This window comes from Hyla sarda, chromosome 1 (genome assembly GCF_029499605.1).
Source record: "Hyla sarda isolate aHylSar1 chromosome 1, aHylSar1.hap1, whole genome shotgun sequence".
Lineage (NCBI taxonomy): Eukaryota > Metazoa > Chordata > Amphibia > Anura > Hylidae > Hyla > Hyla sarda.
In genome coordinates this window covers 303,751,160-303,778,343 of record NC_079189.1, presented here as the reverse complement: position 1 = coordinate 303,778,343, position 27,184 = coordinate 303,751,160, and the positions used below count along the sequence as shown (strand labels likewise).

The 27,184-nt window shown below is 42.2% G+C and overlaps 1 protein-coding gene across 4 annotated transcripts; it reads left to right on the top strand.

Moving 5' to 3' along the window:
• On the top strand, positions 1-27,184 carry C1H19orf44 (chromosome 1 C19orf44 homolog). 4 transcript variants are annotated; one of them, XR_008843552.1, is made up of 11 exons: positions 353-379; positions 2,478-2,588; positions 5,872-6,191; positions 6,308-6,599; positions 7,981-8,329; positions 11,512-11,582; positions 20,304-20,787; positions 22,696-22,782; positions 23,348-23,514; positions 26,720-26,841; positions 26,934-27,184. XR_008843552.1 is itself a non-coding variant. In XM_056518163.1 (10 exons), the coding sequence occupies exons 2-10, from the start codon at positions 2,484-2,486 to the stop codon at positions 27,024-27,026; spliced, it is 1,968 nt and encodes a 655-aa protein (XP_056374138.1). In that variant the 5' UTR covers positions 1-265; positions 2,478-2,483; the 3' UTR covers positions 27,027-27,184. The 4 variants fall into 4 exon arrangements, 3 of the variants coding, with proteins under 3 accessions (XP_056374138.1, XP_056374137.1, XP_056374136.1); XM_056518163.1 differs by lacking the exons at positions 353-379; positions 26,720-26,841 and adding an exon at positions 1-265; XM_056518162.1 differs by lacking the exons at positions 353-379; positions 26,720-26,841 and adding an exon at positions 1-265 and having other exon boundaries at positions 2,475-2,588.

Below are 27,184 nucleotides of genomic sequence, written 5' to 3'. Positions count from 1 at the left end.
GTGCACGTCATGCCCCACACCTCTTCATCTCCGTATTCCTACATTTGCGATTTGCTCACGCTACATTAAACTGCTTTTTATTGTGAGAGAAAGGTCAATGCTATATACGAACGAGGCTTGGAACACAAACACAAGCAACAGCTCTGTCCAATAGGCGTGCGGGAGCTGACTGCGGCGGCGCGGGTTACCATGGTGTCAGGCTGGTAGTTATCCTCTGTCCACGGGTGACCGGCTGGTAAACGGGATCGGCCAGATAGCAGGCTTGGTAAGGTGGAGTGAATGAAATGTCTATCCTCATTGGCGATTGATGTAGACCAGTGTATCCTAACAGGATGCCTCCAGCTGTTTCAAAACTGCAACTTCCAGCATGTTCAAACAGGTATACTCGGAGTAGTAGTTTTACAACAGCTTTAGGAACCCTGTTTGGGAAACACTGATATAGCCAACGACTGTCTGAGCATGCTGGGAGTTGTAGTTTTGAAACAGCTGGAGGCACCCTGGTTGAAAAACACTGATGTAGATGGTATGCAGCCCCCTCCCTGGCTACCATGCGCCATATATAACCCCCTTAAAGGACAGCTGCAGTGTTCTAACACTTATCCCCTATCCACAGTATAGGGGATAAGTCTTTGATCGCTGGGGGTCCGATCGCTTACTCTCCGGTAGTGCAGAGGAATTGATCGGGACACCTGCGGAAAAATGTCCTGATCAGCTGAAAGGACAGCAGGAGGGCCTTTACCTGCCTCCTCGCTGTCTGAACTGTGCTCCAATACTGCAGCCAACAGGAGCAATGGAGCACTGATAACACTGATCAATGCTGTTCTATAGAACAGCACTGAACAGTGTGTGCAACCTAAAGACTGCATCTAATAGTTCCCTGTGGGGACTTAAAAAAATCACCCCCTTTTCAGATTTTTAAATAAAATGATGTGAAAAACATGAGCATATATGGTATTGCCGTGTGCGTAAACGTCCAAACTATTAAAATAAAACATTATTTAAACAGCACGGTAAATGGCGTACATATAAAAAAAGGACCAAAGTCCAGAATTGCATTTTATGGTTAGAAAGTCTCATCAAAACAAAAATGTTACCAATAAAAAAATACAAAAATTACGCAAATAATGAGCCCTCAAATATCCCTGAATATGGAAAAATAAGAGTTATAGGGTTCAGAAATTTTAAGCATACTCATTTTAACACAAAAAGTTAGTATTTTTTACAAGTGGTAAAATAAAACAAAACCTAATTTATAATGTGTGATTTTTAGAGCGCCATAGAGGCTCCTGACTGAAACAACGTTTTGCCTTCATATAAATCATTAGTCAGATTGATGGATTATTGTGTAACTTTGGGCACTTGTATATAAGAAGGACATGACTGAACAGGAGTGTGTGCAGAGGAAGGCAACAAAGATAATTAACCACTTCCAGACCAATGACGTACATGTACGTCATGGGTCGGATGAGGGTAATATGATGTGGGTCCATGGATGCCCTCTGCAGCTAAAGTGTGACTTCCCAAAATGTCCCAATTTTTGTTGCGGAGGGCTGCAGATGTTGCAAAACCACTACCAGCAATCTTTTCACTTCCAAAACTTGCTTTCCAACAACTCCACAAAGGCAAAAATACTACACATATGTACGTGCAACAAAGTTATCACACTGTGTGCAACCTTTGATAAATTAGAAGCACGTACACATAACTGGAGCCGGGTAAGTTAGTTGTAAACGCACATTCAAAAATCTTTCCCACAGTCCTTTATTGTGCTCATTGGTGGAGAATGATAGGTTAATGAAAGGCTATCAATGGGGGGTCTGACTTCTGGGGACCCCCATTGATCAGCAAAAATTAAGAGACCGCTGCTTTCTCCAGAATGCGGGTGAGGTGCAGTACCAGGAAAAGAATGCATAAAGTGGGTCACCAAAGGGCCAATGCAAAATTGCAAGATGTGGGTGTTCAGAAAATAGGTTTTATTTTTAGGTCAGAAGTGTGAAATTTGGCCCAGTTAAAAATGTCCAGAAATCCTTAGTCAGAAAAGAGATCAAGCTGTATGATAACATCAGTGTTTTCAATACAATGTGTCTCCAGCTGTTGCAAAACTACAACTCCTAGCATGCTCGGACAGGCTTTGGGTATTCTGGGAGTTGTAGTTTGGCAACAGCTGGAGACACACTATTTGGAAAATACTGGATTGCATCCTATGGTAGAAGCACTACTATTTGGTTGAGTGACTACAGTTGTTGCATTGCCCTAAAATAAAATTATTCACCTACAGTAGACCACAACATGGCTTTTTTTCGTGGATGAATCCCTGTGCTGTGTACAGTCCAGCCAAAGCTGTCACAGTTAAGGGGTGTTCTGTACGTGCAATCCTAAAATGTTTTACTACAATGTCATGTAGTTGTAATAACCTTTTGAATACTTATTGAATGCCTTACTATAGCACATTTCACAAGGTCTTTTGTCTTCAGCAGGACAGAATGGCTGGACGCGGTATGAGGAGTTCAGCCCTGGCCCGGGCCCAATCCCAGCTTTCTGGTCAGAGAGTTCCTGTAAAACCAAAAGATGCTGCAGATGAACTACAGGTCTGTTTTCTACAATAGACCTTTTTGTAGTCTTTTCTATCATCAACGACTTTTTAATGGAAGAAAAACATAAGATGACAAATAGGTTTTAAAGGAGAAATGTGGCGCAAAACTTTTAAGTCTCCCTGTGCCTGGGTTGGAAGAACTAAAAAAAAACAAAAAAAAAAATTTTCTTTTCCCTGCTTCTTAGGCTCGGAACGTCACACTGCGGTCAGCGTATCGCCGGCCGCAGTGATCTCCCGCCTCGGCCGATGATAAGCTGAGCGCACTGTCATGTAAGGAGCCGGCCTGAGCTCTTGACAGTGCGCTCAGCCTATCACCGGCCGAGGCAGGACATCGGCCAATACCGCTGCAAGGGGGGAATGTAGGAAGGTAAGTTAAAGTTTTATTTTTTATTTTTTGCAGCCTGGGCACAGGGAAACTTAAATGTTTTGCGCCGCATTTCTCCTTTAAAGAATTTTGTATGGCAATTTTGTCTATTTTTAACCCCTTAAGGACTTAGGACGTATGAGTACGTCCTAAGTCTGGTCTCTGTCATAGCGGGATGGTCCCGGCTCCTATTCACAGCCGGGACCCGCGGCTAATATTGCGATCGTTCGGCCACGCGCTATTGACCCTTCCAATGCGGCGCTCAAAGCTGAGCGCCGCATCGAAAGTGAAGGTATATGCTTCCCGGCTGCTCAGTCGGGGCGGATCGGGGTCATCGCGATAAAATCTCGATGCCCCGATCAGCTACCCGGATAGGAGAAGGTCCCTACCTTCTTCCGTCAGCGTCCCGGCTCTGATTGATTGCTCTATGCCTGAGTTACAGGCTGGAGCAATCAACCACCAAATACACAGCTTGTTGCCATGCAACGGCAAGGCAACAATCTGTGTATGAAATAAGCCTTTGCAAGCTCATAGGTCCCTATAGGAGCTATGAGCTCGCAAAAAAAAAAGTGTAAAAAAAAAAAGTTAACCCTTTCAGGTATTCCCTTCTGAATTAAAAGTTTAAATCACCCAGCATTTCCTAGTAACAAAATAAAACAGTGTAAATAAAAATAAACATGTGGTATCACCGCGTGCGGAAATGTCCGAATTATAAAAATATACCGCTTTTAAAACCGCACGTTCAATGGCGTTCAAAAAAAGCAAAATAGCGCATTTTTGATCACTTTTTATACCACAAAAAAGTGAATAAAAAGTGATCAAAAAGTCTGATAAGAACAAAAATGGTAGCGCCCTGAACACAGAAAAATAAAAAAGTTATAGGTAAAATGACTAATTTCACTGTAAAGTAGAATTGGTGGCGCAAAAAATAAGCCATAATACAGATTTTTAGGTGCAAAATTGAAAGGGTTATGATTTTTTAAAGGCAAGGAGGAAAAAACGAAAATGCAAAAATGTGAAATCGCTCAGTCCTTAAGGGGTTAAAAATGACCAGATGGGAATAAAGAAATGTACGATTTGGCATGGCAAGTATTATATAATATATACGATGACTTGTTAATAATTACAAAAATATCAATTTTAAACATAAAGAAAATAAAAAGCTGTACACACCTGCCTACCCCCTGGGTCCCTACAGCTCGCCACTTCCTGGTCCCTGTCTTAACACAAGGAAATGTCCAGAAAGTAAATCACTGTTGCATTACAAAGTTATATGCAATAAAATATAAATAAATAAAATATAGGCGATGGATGGAGCTAGATAGATGTGCACTCTATTTCTCAAAAACCCATCTTTCTCCCCGTGCCATTTGAGGACCCTTAACAGGGTGGCCTCAACCACGGTGACAGTCCTTAACCTATAATAGGTGGGAGAAAACAAAACAAACAAGTAAATTAGAATGATAGAGAATTATGTTTCCCTCTAGGTAGGAGAACACCACTACTCCAAAGTCAGTACCAACCAAACAAACCATAACCCATAAAAAATGCACCAAGACACCTAATGTCAAAAGTGCATTTGTGCTTACACGGTCCCAGTTTCTGGTGTGTTTTCCCCGCAAAATAATGGTAGGTTGATCAGGGAACCATACATCTTGGGGTTAATAGCTAACCCGTAATGTGACAGGGTTACAATGATCTAAATGTACATACCTTTTTGACACAGTATACACATCAAGGGAACATGAATTGGTAGCAGTATAATTCAGTAAAGAAGTACACTTTGCTGTCACCATGAGGTGGACACTGGCAATATTAAAAATACATATACTAGGGCTGTATGATATATCGAAATCGCATCATGTTATTTGCGTTTTGCTAAATGTCATTTATGCCCCCAGGAAAATTCTACGATTACCTGGTTCCGGGGGTGGCTCTGTCCGGCTTCCATGTCGCAGTGGCTCGGTCCAGCTCCTGTGTCTTAAGCCCCTCCAGTATGTGTCCGACTGTTGTTCCCTCCCAGCAGTGCCTATAGCTGGGAGGAAGTGACTTAATAGTTTATTTATAGCACTCTATGGTGCTGCACAACCGCGTGGGAGGGAGCAACAATGCCATAGTGTGCGCAGACCAGGCCAGGCACATGAAATGGGGGAGGTAGATTGAAAATTAAACGGAGGAGATTTCACTATTTGTTTATAATATCAAAATTGCAATATTTACTTCTATAATCACAATTGCACATTTCCTCCCAAAATGTGCAGCCCTATATACATTTTGATCATTAGTGTGTGTTAGTCCAGGCCATATAAATAACAAAAAGCCAACACGCTAGACACTCTGTGTATTAATGCCACATACAATGTAAACAAGATAAGGGAGAGTGACATGCTTCAATGCTGGTAGCAGTCAGTAAGTGAGCCCCTATGCATATAAACCATCTTAGAGGTGGCCTCTACAATCCTATGTGTTGGTATCCATGCAGGTAAACTCATTCTCATATACTAAGCATGAACAGACATCCAAACCATATAGCAGCAAATAAACACTGTTGCCATTTCAGGCAAGCTAGTTCTAGACTATATTATACTATAGTTCTTGTCAATACTGGACAAAAACAGTCGAGATTCTCATAGTCTTAAGTAGATTGATATAGGAGCAGAGTCCATGGTGCAGATCTGTGTCTCCACTGATGCCGGTAAAGATCTCCAGGCCCTAGATGTGATCCATCCAACTGTTACCACCTACAGAAGTTGACAGAGTTGAGGTATAAAGCGGCCCACTGTGACTCTGCCACCCAAATGCCAATATAAACCTAGAGCCAGCTCTTCACTGATGCATGATCTGGAAATTGTTTACAGGCCATCACATCTTTCTACAGCATTTTGGATAATGTGTATATGTTTTATATCTTTAGGAATACATGCAAGCTCTTAACAAGAAGACAAGTGCTTTAAAACTCTCCCAGCCATCAGTTGCTGACCTGAGTGACTTGTCAGCTGAAGAACAGGAAAGTGAAAAGTACAGAGCAACTGCTACTCAACAGCAGATATTGGGAATGCAGAGTAGGTTTCTAAAGAAGAAGGCACCATCTAGTAACGATGTAAAGAGCAATGCTGTTATCACAACTGTGGCCAAAAAGCCCACCCAACCCCAACCCCAGCCAGTCCAGTCAAAGCTGCCAACCAGTGCAGCCCTGAGGAGGCTGGCAGAAATTGAAAGCAGGCATCGACGAAGGTATACATGAGATGTGTTATGTATACACTTTTGGTTGTTTAAATGATTTTTTGTTTTCCTTCAGAAAGTACGATAACGTTCAGTCTTTACTTAATGTCCTCACTGTATTGTTGCAGACAATTGGAGATTGATGTTTCTGAGAACGACTCTGATCTGAGGACGTCTGAAGAAAGACCTTTCTCTAACAGATCGAGTAGTGAATTCAGCACCGGCGAAAAAAGATTTTTTAAAAAGAAAGTTAATATATTGGAGCCAGAGTCCGTAAGACAGAGCAATGGGAATACTGTTGGAAGGAAAACTGCAAAAAATAAGTCAGGACCTATGGAAAGTGAAGAAGAAGAAATGCTACGACTTGTTGGCAGCTCAGTAGAATACTCAGAAAATGATGAGAGATGGTGGAAGCTTCCGGTGAGCTTTGGTTTCATATGGTTTTCATGGTAGAACCCAGCAACTGTTCAGGGCTTATAGTGTTAGAATCATTTAAAAAATAAAAACTTTGGACAGGTCATGGGCACATGGCAAAAGTTTTGATCAGTCAGGGTCTGGATGCTGAGACCCCCCTCATATTACTAGAACAAATGGGAAGAAGCGCTCTGCTGAGCACTGCTCCCCCCCCCCCCCCCATCTTTTTCCTTACTGCATGAGGTGGTCTCCACAGACATTCTATAGAATCCATCTTGTAATGAAGACACATGAGAAAAGAAGTGCTTAACTGAACACTTCTCCACACTCATTTTAGTGATTGTTGGGGGTCTCAGCATCCAGACCCTGGACTTTCTCAAATTCTTGACATCTCTTTTCATGTCAATTTTTATTGGAAATATAATTGTCTATGGAGATAGCCAAGAATTGTACTCAAGGGCAACCGAAAATGTTGTATCCATTCACTTGATGGAATAAAGTTATTCACCTTTGATTCACTGCATGGAGTGCTGCAAGTGATTCTTCTTCTGCAAGAATTGTACTCCGCTATGCCCGGCAGCAGCTGGTGCTTTATTCTAACAGGAGACTTGGGCCCAGTTCTTGAGATCATGAGGGATCCCAGCAGTCACTGTTAAGTGTGTAAGGGTAGAGCCTAGATCCTAATATCTATCGAAGCTCATACTGCAGTATTAGAGTGCAGCCATTATTTGGGGTTGCGGTTTAGAATGGTATTTAGGTTGAGGATGGAAATTGTAGTTGCTTGTTTTGTGTCTCTAGAAGCTAGAAGGCAAGGGAGAATGTGGGAGGGGGGAAGCTGCAAGTGACACCAGAAAGAAGAGAGCCTGTTACACTACTGGCATGTCTTTTCCTATAAAGCATACCAGTGACTCCTGTGGGTTGATCCAAGAACTCAACCTCTCTCACTGAAAAACGGAGTGATAACCGTAGAAGTGATGTGTCCCCTGATTACAATTAATTACAGTCTTTTTTTTTTTCTCAAAATGATTAGTAGTGTGACTAGTTATAATTTGGGATTACGTGTGCAACTGCTCAACTTTTTAAAATCATAAATAAAAAATAAAGATTGTACTTAATAGTGGCCCCCCGTACCCTTCCCTTCCCATTGGTTTGGTCTGGTTATTTTGGGTTCGCCTCCTGAACTTGTTAATTCCTGAACTTATCGACTTGTCTACTTGGCCTGTATTTACTCTATATGTACTCTGCACATCTTTAAAAGGATATTCTAGTGTGGGCAAAACATTTTGACTGAGTATTTTGTCCCACATTTATATAGTGCTGGATATTTTTAATCTCTTCTATTCTGTTTGGTATATTGATGATTAATGTTTCATTTCCTTTACATAAGAAACCACCTAGGACACCATCACCTCCCAGCAAATCAACCCCTCGAAGAAAGCTTCGTCACAGTCCCTCAGCTCTGGGATTTGTTTCTCCTCGCCGCCCCCCTTCCCGGTTACGTTCTAGAACACCATCACCTCCTAGCTATGGAAGCCCTAAGTTTTCAAGAACACACTCCTTAACTCGCTTTAGGTCACGGTCTCCTTCACCATCTATAAGAAGTTCATTGACTAGTCCATCTCCTAGGACAAGGCTGGGGAGAAGAAGTCGTACACCTTTGTCCCAGAGAAGTGACATTAAATCCCTTGATGAGCTTTTCTCCAGACCTGAGGATCTTAGCAGTGCAAGTTCTAATGGTAATGTTCCAATTTTTATGTTTTACTTATATATGTGCATTGTATTTAGATTTACAAATGACATCAAATAATAGAATATTTTGTCTTTTTCTTGGCAGTTGCTTTGAATTTTTTTTAAAGCATACCTTTCAGATCCCACCCAAATTTTTTTTTTTTTACTAATTTGTACCTAATCATCCTGACCATGTACATCATTTTTATGCCTCTATCATCTATATTTATTATAAAAATACATCATTTCATTAGCTCACAGTGTTAGACATCCTCTCAGGGGAAGGGGGTGTGTCCCTCCTTGTGGTGGGAGGTGATTGGTGTGTCTGCTCATGCAGCCTTGTCCATGACTCATCTCTTGTCCATGACCCATGGACAAGCTGGTGTTGCTGCTGGACTGGTTAGTGTCCCAGCAGATATGGGGACCCGTAGTGGTGGGATTTTCCACAGCCAATTTTTTTATTTTATTTAATATTCAAAAAATTTTAAACAACCATATTACAAAATGTCTTTAATTTTTATCAGTTACATATAAAATGTTTTTGGATCTGACAGTACCTATTTAAGTTTAAGTATGAGTGCTCATCTCATTCTTAAACCAGTAAGTAAAAATCAGCAGCTCAACACAGAACCAGGGGATCATAGAGACTCAGGGCTGTCTGCTATGAGGTGGAATAAATATCTAGCCTCAGGTGGCAGATTACACAGTCCCTGTGGGCCACGTGTTGCATAAATTACAAATCGTAATGTCTAGCATTTCTGCTACACACCACTTTGCGTGTCTCTCTCTTATTCTGTACTGTTGGCTCCACTGATCCCATGACGTTTAAATGATGGCTGGACAAAGATGTGGAATGCTAGGCATTCTGGACTGGCAATGTAGTAATTATTTTAGAACTGTAATTGGCCCTCAGGCCACTGATAAAATGCTACTAACCTTCATGTAGTTAACAAAATTAAATCAAAGAAAATATAACATAACAGTCCTCAAGAAACACACGCACACACACATAACATTACTATTTTGCTATGTAAATGAAATGTCTAAAATTTATTCCACCTAAACATATACAAAAAACTGAGATAACTGGCAATGTCATGTGACGCAAATAGATCGAGAAACTGCCGTAAAATGCAAGTAAAAGTACTAGCTAAAGACCAAAAAGACAAAAAATAATATTGTCCAACATAAAAATTGTTCCAATCAGATTGCATGTATTTGATGTAAAAACAGTCTGTTGTCCATCCAATCTGCTTGTGTTCTTAGTAATCAATCTCTAAGGCCCAGATTTTTACCTGAAATCAAAACTGTCTAGTTTTGCCCATAGCAACCAGTCACAGCTCAGCTTTCATTTCTTATCAAGCTCTGGTAAAATGAAGGCTGAACTGTGGTTGTTATGTGGCAAAACTAAACAGTTTTACTCTGAATGTCACTTTACATAAGTAACTCGCAATCATGTGGACTATTAAGTCCACAATGTTATTTTATATTCTTTGGTACTTTTGTAGTGTACAACAGAAGGTCGAGTAAGGTTAGAAATGGGTAATCTCACTAGATGTTGGTGTAAGTCCCACACATTAATACTTGATTTATGCAACAGAGCATTAAAGGAGTACTCCACTAAGTTAAATCTTCTTCATCTTCATAAAAAAGCATTTTTCCTGTTGCCACGTGCAGAATTGTTTGATCTATTAAAATATAACATTATTAATCCCATACGGTCAATGGCATAAACAACAAAAAGAAAGCCAGAATTGCTGTGATTTTTGGTCACATCATAGATCAGACAACCATGCACACAAAGAATTAGCCCCTAAATGGTACCTGTCATTAGTAATTAAAATTAATTTTATAAATTATTCTACTTGAATTACTTTTCTAATATACTTTATTAATAAAATTTTGTAAGTTTGTGTTTAAATTAACCCCTAAAAGTTTGGCCACCAGAAGGTCCTTCTTCTGGTCTTGCCTGCAGTTCAGCAAGTAGATTGTCTCCTGCAGCAGTCTGACGGACACAAAAATCAGGAAATTCAGGTGGGACCTCAACTAAGCACAGTGTATGGAGTTAAATATTTCAGATCCCTTTCCTTTTGAGCTGAGCTACAGTCTTTGATGCATAGTGCTGAATATTGTGCTAAATATTTTGCTCCCTAAGGAAGAGGCTGGGCAGAGCTGGCAAACTGTACAGTTCAGTGCCAGGAGCTGAGGGGGTGTGTGCAGTTTCAGCCAATCACAGCCCATCTCACACTGAACTGCTCTGGGCTGTGTGTAGCAGAGTGAGGGAGGAAGCTCCCCATTGCAGGGCTTCAGATGATGTCACACCTGCTGGGTAAGCCACTCGCCAGTCTGTGCAGCTGACTGACACTGAGCAGAAGATACACAACATTATTAAGGTAGAAAACGTAAAAATCATAAAAATAAAGATGTGGTTTATCATGATACTTCATGATATTGTGAACTTGGGAGGATAAAAAAAATGTATCAAGCTCTTGACAGGTACTCTTTAAACCGCCACATAGACAAAAAAATACAAAAGCTAAAGGGGTCAGAAAAGGGCAATATTAAACAACAAATTTTGTTTACAAAAATCATATTGACCACCAGAATGCAGATAATAATGTCAGTTGTAAAGGGTGCTGCGTATATAAACAAAATCCTCCAAAAATCGCAAAATTGAAGGTGTTGCACCGTACATTTTATGATAAAATCTAAGTCATTACAAAGTACTGCTAAAAAAAAAACAAAAGCACTCGTGGTTCTGTGGATGGAAAAACAGTTATGTCTCTTAAAAGAGCAAGGACAAAAAGATGAAAATGCAAAAATGTAAATTACCTGTATCCTCAGGCCAAAATCTGTTTATTTGCCCTTAAAGGGGAACTCTAGTACAAGTACTTATCCCGTCGTCGAGTTAGGCCTCGTTCACACGATGGAGTCCCAGTGTTTGCAATGGGATTCTGCTGCACTGTGCTAGTGGTGGAAACATTTGCTGCTGAAATTCCGATTTCAGCCTCCGAAGAAAGACTTGACTTATTAATTCTTTCTAGGGATTCCATTTGGAAAATGCATTGTCTTCTATGGAGATGGCGCATTCCTGAGCAGTCCTAAGGCTTGTTTTAACAGCTTTTGTATTGTGAACTGTTGGCTTGAAATACTGTGCTTTCTGTATCATTTTGAATACTTTCTCTTGTAGATTTCAAACAAAACATTCTAAGTTTGGATGATCTGGCACTCCCTATAGACACAGAAAAGGCAAAAGTAAAGGTAAGTAGTTCCATTTTAGCTGTTTATGGCAAAGCCACTAGTATTATAGCCCATTTATACAACACAATATTTGCCCGACTGGGTGCTGGGACCGCTGTGACATTTGCAGTCTTCATTGATGGCTAAGCATGTCCAAGCCGATTCCGCTGAAAGAGTAAGCATGTTAATTCTTTTAGTGGAGTCCAGAATTTTAATATCGCAGCTTGAAATTGTGTGTGCATTGTGCAGCAGAATCAATAGGAGGTTTCTGCATCGGATATTCCAAGCTAAGTTTTCCGCTGGATTTTGCTTGGGAATTCTGGCATGTAAATGGGCCCTTAAAGGGGTACTCCGCACCTAGACATCTTATCCCATATCCAAAGGTTATCTGCCGCTGGGACTCCCCACGATCTCTGCACAGCATCCACCGTTTTAAACAGTACAGGTGAAACTCGAAAAATTAGAATATTGTGCAAAAGTCCATTTTATTTCATTATGCAACTTGAAAGGAAGCATAAAGTGCTCCAAAATCTCCTGGTAGACGCATGCATTGACCCTGGACTTAATAAAGCACAGTGGACCAACACCAGCAGATAACATGACTCCCCAAATCATAATATATTGGGGATTTGGGGTCTTCATGAGCAGTAACCATAATTATCACAATTATGAAAAATTATGGCTTCGACTATCTTGCTTTGCATGTAATGAGTCTCTCATATATTAGTTGCACCTTTTAAAGGGGTACTCCGGTGTAAAACTTTTTTTTTTTTTTTTTTTTAAATCAACTGGTGCCAGAAAGTTAAACAGATTTGTAAATTACGTCTATTAAAAAATCTTAATCCTTGGGGGCGTGGCTGGGATGTCTGCCTGAGCAGACGTGTGTGAGGAGAGCTCCCGCCATCCTGTAACTTATCCTGAAGATATCCCTACCATCCTGTATAATTAAGTGTGCTGCCATACCTTGAGGGGCCCCTGCTGCTGGGGGGAACCTTGTGGAGGTATTGTCTGGAGGAGAGGAGGCGTCGGAAGTGAGCCCAGCTGCGGGGAACGATCCAGGCCCTGAAGCCTGCGGCCTTTGGTATCCCTTCCTGCGGCCGACTGAGCACTACTGCGCTCCCTGGGGAGCTGAAGAGGCCTCTTACCAGGACTGGTGGCGGATCGGGACAGGCCCGGTGAGCGGGTGAAGAGTGCGGCCTGCGGGGGTGGCTGGCGGAGATCCTCTCTGCGGCGGCGGCGAGGTCCTGGGCGCCATCTTGTGACACCCCCTCTGTCTCCGGCTGTTTGTTGCGGCGCGGGGAGCCGTGCTGGTGCCTCCGGACTCCGGAGCTGAGTGCAGGGCCCCCGGACGTCCTCAGAGGCTGCGGTGAGGAGACTTTGTGGCAGTGGAGATGTGGTGCTGGTGGGAGAGGGGCCTCGTGCTGTGCCGGCCGCCATCTTGTGAGACTGCAGGGCCTCTTGCCGGGGTCCCTGCGTTTCCCTCTGTGAATGCCTGGCCCTGCTGTGCGTGGTTGGTGGGCAGCTGCGTGGGAGAGGAGAGCGCCTGCAGTACCCGGAGTCTCAACAGCTGGAGGACCCCTGGATTACAGTGAGTGGAGCTGTGGTGGCATTGCTGAAGGGTGGGCTGCTGTGACTTGGGGACCCCTTTTGCCCTATACATCATATTGAGGACTGAGTGCTGGACTGTTGGCTGGACTGAGTGCTGCTACGGATTAAAGGGGTACTCTGAGATATCTTGTTGCTGGCTGGACTGAGCGCTGAACGTGATTGCAACCTACTGATTCTCTACCTCCAACTACTGCTGGCTGGGTTGAGTGCTGACAGCTGTTGCATCTTACAGGGGTACCCTGCCCCCTACTGCTGCTGGCTGGACTGAGTGCTGACTATGGCTGCAACTTAAAGGGGTACCCTGTCTATTCCTACCGCTGGCTGACCTGCGTGCTGTACGTGGACGCATCCTACAGTGGTTTCCTAGCCCCTGCTCTTACCGCTACTGGCTGGACTGAGTGCTGACAGATATTCCACCTTCAAGGGGTGCCCTGCTTGTTCTTGCTGCTGGCTGGACTAAGTGCTCCCTGCTGTTGCAGACTATAGAAGTATTTTGCCTCCCATTGCTGCTGGCTGACTTGAGTGCTGCATACTGCTACCATGCTACCTGAGTGATCTTCCTGATACCTTACCTCCACCTTGATATGGGCCGCAGGAACAAGGAGGGGGATGGTACCTCCCAACAGAGAACCGGTGGATCGCCCGCTGGTAGAAATACACTGACTCTGCAACAAGAGGTGGCGGCCAAATTGGAGAGGTTTGCTCTGAGACGCCCGTCCCCTTACTCCCCTGACCGCGGAGTGGCCCCTCTCCCAATGGCTGGTGTGTTCCCCCCCCCGGACCCCCTTGGGGACTGTGCGGATCTTTTTGAGGCTTCTGTTGAAGATCTACGTGTTTCCCTACCTAGTACTCCTCCTGAGCTCGCTGCTGCGGCTGCTGTTGTTGTTTCTCCTGCACCCCGGGCGGAACCTACCTTGGCTGCGGTTTTCACTGAAATACGGAGATGCAATGTGACTCTTTCTCAGCTATCAGTGCAGGTGGGAACTGTACAATCTGACATCTCACTTATTCGTCACGACCTGCAAAGAGTGGCTGACCGCACCTCGGCAGCGGAGGGTCGGATCAGCGACATTGAGGATACAGTTGTTCCATTGGTCCGAGACTCTACTAGACACAGCCAAGATATTGCCCTACTTAAAGCTAAAGCAGATGACCTGGAAAATCGTCTGCGCCGCAATAATGTGCGCATTGTGGGACTGCCTGAAAAAATGTGAGGGACGCTCTCCAATGGAATATATGGAAACATGGCTTAAAGATGTCTTTGGAGCTGATAACCTGACTCCTCTCTTTGCAGTGGAGAGAGCTCACCGTGTTCCTACGAGGCCGTTCCCCCCTGGTGGTCCAGCCCGGTCTATGCTGGTGAAACTTCTTCATTACCGTGATAGGGATCTGATACTTCGGCTGGCTAGAGAGAAGCAACCAGTGACTGTGGACAATCACGTCATCTCTTTCTTTCCTGATTTTTCAGCGGTGGTGCAAAAGAAGCGTGCCTCCTTCTTGGATGTTAAAAGTAGAATGCGAGCCTTGGATGTACAATATTCCATGCTGTATCCTGCCAGGTTGAGGGTGGCTGCCCTGGGTTCCCAGCTGCGCCGGGGGGCCTGTGAAGGCTCCCCGGGGCCGGACCCGCACTGAACTGTTCCTCCCTGTGCTCACGCTGATGGGACCTTGCTACTACTTGCTTATGTTTTAAGTTGATGGTTCTGGTATTTCATTGCACATTATATTTTAGGTCACTATGTGAGACATATTGGGCTTTGTTTTTTGGTAGCCCTCGGTGTCTCTCATACCTATTATTCTTCTAGTTAAATATGTGTGCCCTTACATTACCTTGATGTCTGATTATTTTTTCCTACTGTGCAGCCTTGGTGGGGGGTTGGGAGTTGGATTGTGGAGGGGAAGCTGCACACGTGTATACTGTGTGGGATATCCATGCTTCCTTTTCATTTTAGGAGCTGAATGAATGCATACCTGCTTGTGTTCACTTGGCCGTTTGTATGCCTGCTGTATGCTCTCACTTTACTGCACAACTCCTATTATGTTTCATTGATACGATTGGTTATGAGTGGTGTGGGTATACTAGTGCCCCTGGGTGCCGCGTGACGCGGCGACTTGTGTGGCTGTTTTTGTGTTTTCTTTTGGGGTGTTTGTTTTGTTTTCCGTCTCTCCCTGTGTGGCTGTACGTACTGTTTGTGGGGTTCCTGCGGGTGCTCGTCCTCGGCTGCTCCAGTATCCCTGATGGCGGTCTTTAATTTTATAGGATGGAATGTTAGGGGGTTGGGGGATGTGGCGAAGCGCTATGCCATTTTTAACTCGGTGAGACATTTTCACCCTGCCATACTCTGCCTCACTGAAACTCATCTAACAGCAGAAACTACCTCGGCCCTTCATAGGGCATGGGTCGGTCATTCTTATCATTCTACCTTTTCCTCACATTCTAGAGGGGTTAGTCTGCTGATCCACAAATCCATTCCGTTTAAGGCTATCTCCTCTATCATTGACCATGATGGCAGATTTGTCTGTGTATTGTGTGAGGTGTCTCATCGACTGATTATTATAGTTGGTGTATATATTCCTCCCCCTTATAGTGATGATATCGTACGACGTATCCTCACTATAGTGTCTGGATTCCCAGTGGCCCCTGTGCTTGTGTGTGGCGATTTCAACCAGGTTTTGGATGCTTCCAAAGATAAGTTTTGGGGAACTCAGGCTCCTCCCTCATCTAGGCCTACTGGCCTTGCCAAGCTGTTGATGGAAATAGATTTACATGATCTGTGGCGTCTCCGTAATCTCTGTGTTAGACAGTTCTCCTGTTACTCGGCCACGCATAGCACCCTGTCCAGGATAGACATGGCAGTTGGGGATGAGACCATGGCTGGACTGGTTAGAGATATTGAATATTTGGCCAGGGGGTTGTCGGATCACTCCCCAATCCGTTTGCGAATTGATTTAGGGGGGGATTCTGGTGGGGTGCGCCCTCTGTGGAGACTGAACCCGTTCTGGCTCCATTTGCTGACTACTGCTGAATTAGTCGGTGTAGAACTCGGGGACTTTATTGCCCTTAACGATGGTTCGGCTTCTATCTCCATGGTCTGGGACTCTCTAAAGGCGTTCGCGTGGTCTGTTTATTCGAGACATAAGTATTCACAAGTCCTTCACTAGGGAGAGGGGTGTAAAGTTGTCACTGTCTGTCACTGAAGCTGAAGCTAGTTATGTCTTGCACCCTATCCCTGGGGTGGAGGAAGTGTGGCTGAGGGCACAGGATGAATATACTAAATACTTGGAGGAGACGGCTGAACATAAGAGGTTTTTTAATAAGCAGCGTTACTTTGAGTGTGGTGAGGGAACGGGTAAATTGTTGGCATCCATTGCTCGGGCCCAGCAGGGGGTTGCATATATTGGCTGTTTGAGAGACGGTCGAGGGAGAGAGGTCAAGGCGGATGAGGAGATCTTGGGTGTGATGGTAGACTTTTATAGGGAGGCGTACTCTTCTAAGGCCTCTTGTACTGAGGAGGCCTTGGTGAATTTTGTGGGCAGGGCTTCGCTTCCTTCCCTTTCTCTGGAGCAGAGGGACGAGCTGGACTCGCCCATCTCTCTGGAGGAATTGGAACAAGCACTGAAGGAAGCTGCTAATGAAAAGGCCCCGGGGCCGGATGGCCTTCCGAGTGAGGTGTATATAAAAAATTCTCAGGGATACTCCTCCCCCAGCTGTTGCGAGTGATCGGGTCAGCGGCTTTGGAGGGAGCTCTGCCTCGTTCAATGATGGAGGCCATTATAGTACTTATCCCAAAACCGGGAAAGGACCCTCTATGTGCAGGTTCTTACAGACCGATCTCATTGTTGTGTGCTGATGTGAAGTTGCTGGCCCGGGTACTCGCTAACAGATTAGTTAAGGTTGTACTTTCCCTTTTCCATGGGGATCAGACTGGCTTTATACCGGGTAAATCTACTGTAGATAATATTAGAAGGGTGTATCTTAACTTGCAGATGACTCAGGAGGGTGCAGGGGCTAGATTTTTTCATTGGACGCTGCCAAGGCATTTGATAGTGTCGAATGGACTTATCTATGGAAGGTGCTGGGGGCTATGGGGTTTGGGCCCAGGTTTATTTCCTATGTTAAACTCCTTTATAAGTGCCCAACTGCCTGTATTCCAGTTAATGGATGGCTTTCCCCATCATTTGAGTTGAGGAGAGGTACGCGGCAGGGGTGCCCCCTGTTGCCCCTACTCTTTGCACTAGCTATAGAGCCGCTGGCTTGCCTCCTGCGCTCTTCACCTGATCTAATGGATTTTGTTATGGCTCCATGGACGAGAGGGTAGCGCTTTATGCAGATGATATGTTACTGTTTTTGGGTGATACTGTTAGGTCCCTGACCCCTGCTATGTCTATTATTTCTGAGTTTGGTACCTACTCTGGCCTGCTCATTAATTGGGATAAGTCGGTACTGATGCCCCTGGATCCCTTGCCTAGTATTCCTCAGATTGCCCTCTCTAATATCCAGGTAGTTAAGGAATTTAAATATTTGGGTATTACCATCACACCATTTGTACATGATTTCATACCCCGGAATCTGACACCCCTACTGGACAGGAGTTCTCAGAAGGTAGCCGTCTGGTGTAAATTGCCGATCTCAGTGGTTGGCAGGACTAATCTAATAAAAATGGTGCTCATGCCGCAGTTGTTGTATGTGCTGCAGAACTCACCTGTGTGGATAGCAATATTTTACTTTCATAGGATACAGCGACTTTTCAGGCAGTTGGTGTGGGGGGATGCGACTGCTCGAATCAAACTTGAGACATTGCAAAGGGGAAAATCTTTGGGTGGACTGGCGCTACCTAATCCCTGGTTGTATTTTCTTGCCTCGCAACTGCATCAGGTTAGGGGGTGGGCGAAGACGTCTCTCCTGGGTCCTACGGGTAGATTGTTTATTGCCCAACATGGAGGGAGGGTGCCATTGTATATTCTGGAAATTGGAGCCCTGACCAGACCTCCGGATTCCTCTCCCACTGCCCAGCTTCTCTGCAAGCTTTGGGGCCACACGCGTAAGCTACTAGGTATTACAAGTTTCATGTCGTGTACACGGCTGTGGCGTAACCCGGGCTTGCCAGTATTCTGCTCTTTTGTGGATGCTGGTTATTGGGAGAGAAAGGGACTGTGTGAAGTGGGGCAGTTGGCTGTACAGGGGGTAGTCCGATCTTTTGAGGATTTGCAGGAGGAGTTCGCTTTACTGCGTTCCTCATTTTATCGATACCTGCAACTCCGTCATGTGTACGAAACTCAGAATCGGCTGCGACTGCTGGAGGTACAAACGAACAGGGTCCTTGAATCTGTAGTTACGAAGAGGGACTCTGCGGGAGTTATTTCTTGGCTGTACGGTGAGCTCTTGAGTTTTTATCATGAACGTTTCTCCTTAACAGTCAGAACAAAGTGGGAGAGAGACCTTGGCGGGCTGAGTGACGAGGAATGGTCTACTGCTTTGTCGCTTACCCCGTCATTGTCCCTGTCGGAGTCTAATAGACTGTCGCAGCTGTTCTTTTTGCACAGGGTGTATAAGACCCCACTGTTCTTACATACTATTGGGGTGCGGTCTGACTCTGCCTGTCCTTGGTGTGGTGTGTTGGAGGCTCATCTGCTTCACATGATGTGGGCGTGTCCCGTCTTAGATACATATTGGGCTGATGTGTTACATCTTATCAGGGATATTTATGGGGTTACACTGCCTAGAGAACCTAAGGTATGCTTACTTGACCTTATTGGCTGTGATGAAGAACCCTCCTTGAGAGAAGTGGGGATCTTACGGGTGTTGTATCAAGCCAGGAAACTGATCGCGCAGTTCTGGATCAGACCGTCTCCTCCGGGAGTGGCTGATCTTATTAAAAGATTACGGCAGATAGTGCGCTTGGAGAAAGGGATATATATTAAACGTAACGTTGAACGGAAATTTGATGGTGTTTGGGGACCCTGGGTTCACTATTTTGACCCCCCCGACGACTGACTCATAAATGACTGTGAGTCCTTGGGCTGTACTTGCCGTGGTATGCTTGGCTCGAATTCTGGGGATTTCTGTATGTGGCATCCCTCCTTCCTTACTCACTATCTTTGTGTTTCTCTGGTAGCTCTGTTGGAATGCCTGTAGGTACTGCTTGCTGAGGTTTGTGTGCAAGATGTGAGGGAGCGAGTTCATCGGGATATGGGTATATTTGAACCTCTAGTTCACTACTAGTGTGTATTATTGATGCTGCGGTGGGGAGAGACGGACGTTTTGTTTGTAAGGTGGGTGGGGTGGGTGGAGGGGAGGTTTACTGTTGGTGTATTGTTTTTGTTTTAAAAATGTTTAAAATCTTAATAAAAATATCTGATTTAAAAAAAAAAAAAAAATCTTATTCCTTCCAGTACTTATTAGCTGCTGAATACTACAGAGGAAATTCTTTTCTTTTTGGAACACAGAGCTTTCTGCTGACATCATGACCACAGTGCTCTCTGCTGACATCTCTGTCCATTTTAAGAACTGTCCAGAGAAGGAGAAAATCCCCATAGCAAAACATGCTGCTCTGGACAGTTCCTAAAATGGTCAGAGGTGTCAGCAGAGAGCAATGTGCTTGTGATGTCAGCAGAGAGCTCTGTGTTCCAAGAAGAAAAGAATTTCCTCTGTAGTATTTAGTAGCTAATAAGTACTGGAAGTATTAAAAAATTTTTAATAGAAGTAATTTACAAATCTGTTTAACTTTCTGGCACCAGTTGATTTAAAAAAATAAATAAAGTTTTCCACCGGAGTACCCCTTTAAGTTGCATTACTGAAATAAATGAACTTTGCAGGATATTCAAATTCTTCGAGTTTCACCTGTATGTTTAGAACGCTAGGTTTCCGTGACGGGGGTTCATGAATGTTCATGGCGTGACTTCACGACCCCCACTGCTGGAACCCACATACTGTTTAGAGCCCCTAATGCTGCACGTAGATCGCGTCCCAGCAGCAGGACCCCCGCAATCAGACATTCCTTTGGATAGGGGTGGAGTACCCTTTTAAGCTCTTTTTAAGGGGTATATGTTTTTTTTAGATGTAACTTATTTACGGAACTCTGCATTATAATATATAGTATATTTATGATAGTGGTGCCGGTTTTCTTATTTCAGATGATTAGTGAAAAGCCGAAGGATATCAAGCATGTCTCCTCTGCTGAAGGCAAAGGTCCCTCACCTAGCAGGGATACAAAGATATTTTCGAGACAGTCTGTCTCAGAAGAGGAATCTGTTATAGAAGCACACACTGAAACCAATGAGGATTCAGAAATGTTAACCTATCGACACAAAGAACACTCTAGCTCTTCTGAGCACAACATTCCAGAAGCCTTAGATGAACCCACCATAAATTCTGTTTATTCAGAGGATTTTGAAGAATCTGTGCTTTCTGATACAGAACATAGTTCAAAATTGAATTCATATTCATACTCTAAATCCATGTCGGCAAAAAAATCTATCCTTTACTCCGATCATTCCAACAAACCATCCAACAAAGCAAGACAGTGGAATAAAATGGCTGGGAACATACAAAGAGTAACAGTAAAGGATATTGCTGTGCAAGCCAATAATGCTGAATTAATTTCTCCTTGGCCGCACGGTAAGTACCGTATTCAGTTATATCAAGCTTACTGCGTATAGTATAATCTGCTGGTTTGGCTGCTAGCTGTTATAGAATCTGACTATAGAAAATTTCAGGGAGCTCATCTAGGACACCAGTTTATAGGAGGTGAAAGGAAAAAAACTGCTATTTTGGCTCTTGTTTTAGCTTTTTAGTATTTACTATGCACAGTAACTAATGTGTTCATTGTATAGGTTGTATATGGGTTATAATAGTTATTTCCTTATCATCATACTTTGTAATATCATACATAAAACATTTTCTAAGAAAAGAAAGGGTAACACACACATATAAGGCCCTTCCTTAGTCCTTGCATGCATAGTAAACCTGGGGGTCAGCTGCCACAGCAATGTATCGGCCCCCCTGATTGTGTTGCAGGGGTGCCAGTGGGCTTTGAGGTTGATATTCACTGTGGCAATTGAGAAGTTAAAGAAATGGAGTTAACTGTCTTTGTAGGGATTGTGTTTGACATGCTGGGTATCGTGGCAGAATGTGCTGGTCTTAGCAGCAGAACATATACTGCTTGTAAGGACACTAAGTACGGTAATTCTAGCTCTACCTTTTAAACTTTGTAATTCAGAGGTGTGCAGGTAGCTGTAAGTAGAAGTCATTTCTGTGAGAAGAATCAGGGAAATTGCAGTCTTTATATTGGTTATTCAGTCAACAGCAAGCATGGCGGCATGAAAACTACTGTGCTGCACAGAACTAGGCAAGATAATAAAAATTAAGTACTACATGAAATGAAACTATAGTTAAACCTATTTAAAGGGGTACACCGGTGGAAAACATTTTTTTTTTTTTAAATCAACTGTTGCCAAAAAGTTAAACAGATTTGTAAATTACTTCTAGTATAAAAACTTGTCCTTCCAGTACTTATTAGCAGCTGTATGCTACAGAGGAAATTATTTTCTTTTTGAATTTCTTTTTTGTCTTGTCCACAGTGCTCTCTGCTGACACCCGATGCCCGTATCAGGAACTGTCCAGAGCAGGAGAAAATCCCCTTAGCAAGTCTATGCTGCTCTGGACAGTCCCTGACATGGACAGAGGTGTCAGCAGAGAGCACTGTGGACAAGACAAAAAAGAAATTCAAAAAGAAAATAATTTCCTCTGTAGCATACAGCTGCTAATAAGTACTAGAAGGATTAAGATTTTTAAATAGAAGTAATTTACAAATCTGTTTAACTCTCTGGCACCAGTTCATTAAAAAAAAAAAAAAAAAAAAAAAAAAACCTTTAACACCGGAGTACCCCTTTAAGACGACTACTCAGAGGTGGTTTCACTGTACTTTTTGAGCTACTATGGGGGACATTTATCAAAACCTGTGAAGAGGAAAAGTTGTCCAGTTGCCCATAGCAACCAATCAGATTGCTTGTTTCATTTTTCACAGGCCTTCCTAAAAATGAAAGAAGCAAGCTGATTGGTTGCTATGGGCAACTGGGCAAGTTGTCCTCTGCACAGGTTTTGATAAATTTCTACCTATAAGATTATGTGGTGAGCATTCAGACAAATATAGATTTTTTTTATTTTTTGATAAATTAAATAAAAACATTTTTTATAGAGCTCTTCCTGACAAAATAGTGTTATGCTTTGTTTGCTCTGTTTTTTTTTTTATTGCCTCTGGGTGCAGTATAAATAAAAAATAAGTCATACTCAACTGCCCGATCCCCCAGGGCTGCTGTTTTAATGGTGCCCTGTCCCCATTGCTCTCTGCTTCTGAGTGGGCTTTTTGTTCAGCAACAAACCTTACTTTTACCATGAAGAATCAGAGAAAACCCTCACCCTGAAAACGGTTTTAACAATGTTATTCTGTTAATAGCAATATTCTTATGTTTTTGAGTCTAATTTTAATCTGGGAATAGTATGTAAATTCTTATTTTCTATTTACAGCAAGTGTTGGCATAGAACACACAACTGTACCGTTTATGGATCCAGTGTCAATGGTCAGTCACGTAGTTAACCCCGATGTAATTGAAGGTAATTTCTTTTCACAGCTATAGTGTGAAAGAATATTGCAGTATTTTAAATATATTTATGCCTAAGAACTGTTAAGAGTCATTCGTCCAGATTTATAAAACTGTCTGCGACAAAAACTGTCTGATTTGCCCGTAGAAACCAGTCCTTTTTCATTACCAAAGAAATGTAAGAAATGAAAGCTAAGCTGTGGTTGGTTGCTATGGGTAAATCAGACAATGTGTGTCTCAGACAGATTGGTAAATCTAAGCCAATATGGTGCTTACCTTAAAATCCAGTTGATCTGTTGTGCTTTACCAAAATTATTTTTTCTTCCATTTCTTTATAATTAATAATGTCACTATAGATTAAATGACCTTGTTAAAAACCCATTTCAACTTCATGTTTAAAACATTTGTTTTCTTTATCAGTAGAAAGGGAAGTTAGCAGGAACTTACTGTGTGGGAAAATTTGTGAAAAGTGGTGCAAAGGGGGAAAAAAAAAAGTCTCACAGCGGCCAATGAAATGCCATCTCACATTTTCCACCTTTGTCTATAAAAATTACATTTTTTTTTTTTTTATCCACCAGCTTTGACCACATACAATCCAATGGCGTTGGCACTGAATGACATGCTAAAACAGCATCTGTTCCTCACAAGGTCATTTGTAGGCATGGCTCAACAACTGTATATTTCCACTGTAACCTCTTTAGAGAAAGAATCCTATTGCTATACTACACTGGAGAACACCAAGGAGGTAATATTTCTTAAAGATGTATGTTCACTTCATGTAAATAAAGCTTTTCAATTGTATAATGATACGTGTGTAATGTGCATGCTCTTATTGGGATTATTCTTGTCACAAATCTTGCAGGGAACTTCATGTGGGAAACTCTGAAGGAGACCTAGTGCTTGTCAATGCTTGCCTTGGCCCTATCTTATATGAAGGATAGACTTATGTATATCCCTATTTTTTTATAAAGGATAGCCTTATGCATATCTCTATCTTATATAAAGGATAGCCTTATGCATATCTCTATCTTATATGAAGGATAGCCTTATGCCTATCCCTATCTTATATGAAGGATAGCCTTATGCTTATCTCTATCTTATATAAAGGATAGCCTTATGCATATCTCTATCTTATATGAAGGATAGCCTTATGCTTATCTCTATCTTATATGAAGGATAGACTTATGTATATCCCTATTTTTTTTATAAAGGATAGCCTTATGCATATCTTTATCTTATATGAAGGATAGCCTTATGCATATCTCTATCTTATATGAAGGATAGACTTATGTATATCCCTATTTTTTATAAAGGATAGCCTTATGCATATCTCTATCTTATATGAAGGATAGCCTTATGCATATCTCTATCTTATATGAAGAATAGCCTTATACCTATCCCTATCTTATATGAAGGATAACCTTATTCATATCTCTATCTTATATGAAGAATAGCCTTATGCCTATCTCTATCTTATATGAAGGATAGCCTTATGCTTATCTCTATCTTATATGAAGAATAGCCTTATGCCTATCTCTATCTTATATGAAGGATAGCCTTAAGTCTATCCCTATATTATATAAAGGATAGCCTTATGCATATCTCTATCTTATATGAAGGATAGTCTTATCCCTATCTTATATGAAGGATAGCCTTATGTATATCCCTATCTTATATGAAGGATAGCCTTATGCATATCTCTATCTTATATGAAGAATAGCCTTTTGCCTATCCCACGCATAATTGAACTCCTACCACTTTTTGCAGTAAGGCTATCCCATGCATCTACTACTCTTTCAATAAAGCAATACTTCTTGATATTAATGCATAAACCTTTGCCCCTCTAATTTAACCTGTTAAGGGCATACGGGTACGCCCATGTATCCTGGTACTTAGGGACCAAGGGCATACGCCCTGAATCCTTAAGTAACCAAACACTCACTGTTTATGACAAGCAACGGCGATCCCACAGTTGCCCCTGCATTTAACCCTTTAGATGCTGTGATCAATGCCGATCACAGCGTCTAAAGTGAAAATGGAAGTTGCAGGTAGCTCAGTAGAGCTCACCAAACCCCTGCGAGGTGATTGCGAGGGTTTGGTGAGCTGAACAGGGTCCCCTTATGTGCCTTCGGCCGCCGATTGCTGATCCAATGATGCTCCTTAGCTTAGCCAGGCTGTATCAGTGGATCGACGATCACACTATGTAATGATATGCTATAGGCATAGCATTATCTAGTGAATGCAATCTAATGATTGCATGTAAAAGTCCTCTGTGGGGATTTAAAAAGGGTAAAATAAAAGTATTAAAAAATTATGAAAAAACACCCTCCCCTAATAAAAAGAAAAATTTTATCACCCTTATTTTCCCATTTAAAAAAAAAAAAATTACATTTGGCATGTAGTAATGTCCAAACTATTAAGACAAATTGTTTATGATACTGCACAGTAAACATAGAAAAAATTACTGATTTTTAATCACATCATATATCAGAAAAAAATGTATAAAAAGTGATCAAAAATTCCCATAAAAAAAAATGGTACTGATAAAAACTACAGATCACTGTGCAAAAATTGGGCCCTCATACAGCCCTGTATAGCGAAAAATAAACTTATAGGGGTCAGAAAAAGACAATTTTATGCAAACCAATTTTGTTAAAGAAAAGTTAGCATTTTTTTGTAGTAGTACAATAATAGAAATACTATATAAATTAGGTATTATTCTAATCGCATTGACCTACGGAATACAGATAATGGCCCTGATTTACTAAGAGTGGAGTGTAGTTTTCTTTGTGGGTTTTAATTCCCTACAATTTTGTTTTCCATTGTATTTACTAAGGTTTCCCTACATTTGGCACTTTTCCCTACATTTTTCTTTTTACTTTTTTTTTATTTTTACATCTCTGATCTGTAGGGTTTTCCTCAGCTCAAATCCACCACATTTTCTGTGGAAACCTTAGTAAATGATGTAGTTTTTTTTGTGAATAATATCGGGCCACGCTCCTTTTTCAGTGGCCACGCCCCCTTTTCGGGTTTACTAAGTAAAATAGAGAGTTGGTCAGGTTTTTTCTCAATTCTGGCACAAATTCTGGTGCAGACAGAATTTCTGGCCCACAACCCAACAAAACAGGTCGGGTTTTCAATAGTAAATCCTGACCAATTTATAATTTTTGCCATAAATGCACTGCGTAAAATCCAAGCGCCCCAAAAGTTGCAAAAAATAATAATTTTTGGGTTTCGCTGTACATTTTATGATGAAATGAAAGATGTCATTACAAAGTACAATTGATTGTGCAAAAAAAACAAGCCTATGGGTCTGTAGGTGGAAAAATTAGAGTTGTGGATGTTAAAAGCAGAGGAGGAAAAAACAAAAATGCTAATTTGAAAATTGGCTGTGTCCTTAAGGGGTTATAACTGTCCTCTTGTGGTAGTTTTTCTCCTATATAAATATATTCTTCCTTCTTTACCGTGTTGATTCCCTTTATGTATATAAAAGTCTCTATCATATCCCCTCTGTCTCTTCTTTCTTTCAAGCTATACATGTTAAGGTCCTTTTAGTTTAGTAGCTTTAATCTGAACTATCTCCAAAATACCTATATCCTTCTGGAGATACAGTATGTTTGTAAAAGGGTACACAGCCATTAAATGTTTTGCCCAGACAACCACTTTATTTTAAATCTGGTCAGTGAAGGGGTAAGTAAATAAATAAAACACACTTTCCGTCCTCACTTCAGTGGCTTGGTTTCTGGCTGTCCAGTGCCTCCGGGTTTTGAGAGGACACACGCTTTCTCAGCCAATCACTGGCTGAGGTGGGACACTGCTGCAGCCGTTCATTCAACATCACATCCCCAAACCCGGAAACACCAGACAGTTGGGAGCAGAGCTCTGTTATACCAGCAGCAACAGGGGTGCAAGGAAGGTAAGAGGAGTTTTTTTTTTTTTTAACTCGCCAGATTTAAAATGATTGTTTTTGCTGGACAACCCCTTTAAATCAAGAAGCTAGGACCATGTACAGACCTAATACTGCTTTAACCTGATGGCCTTCTACAGATGTATCTAAGGAGAGCAGGTTTCTGTACGCTATAGTGTTATTCCTTATTTTTCTTCTCAGTACATTAAGCAGCTGATCCTGAACATACTTCTGTCATTTTTTATTTTATTTTTCAGTTTATCCAGCAGCAGAGGGCTAATAAATTGAAGCAAAGGCCAAGAGAGGTGTTAAGTAGACTACATTCTTCACACTTAGACGGGGATCGGTGACCTCGCATTGCAACCTTGTTTCAGTGAAGGCCTGAGAACTACTTTTACATCTACCTGCATGAATTCATGAAAAACACTTTTTACTTAATTATATAGTGAAAGTTTTAATATTGACTGGTATTTTGTTCTACTATGTAGAATAAAACACTTTGCAAATA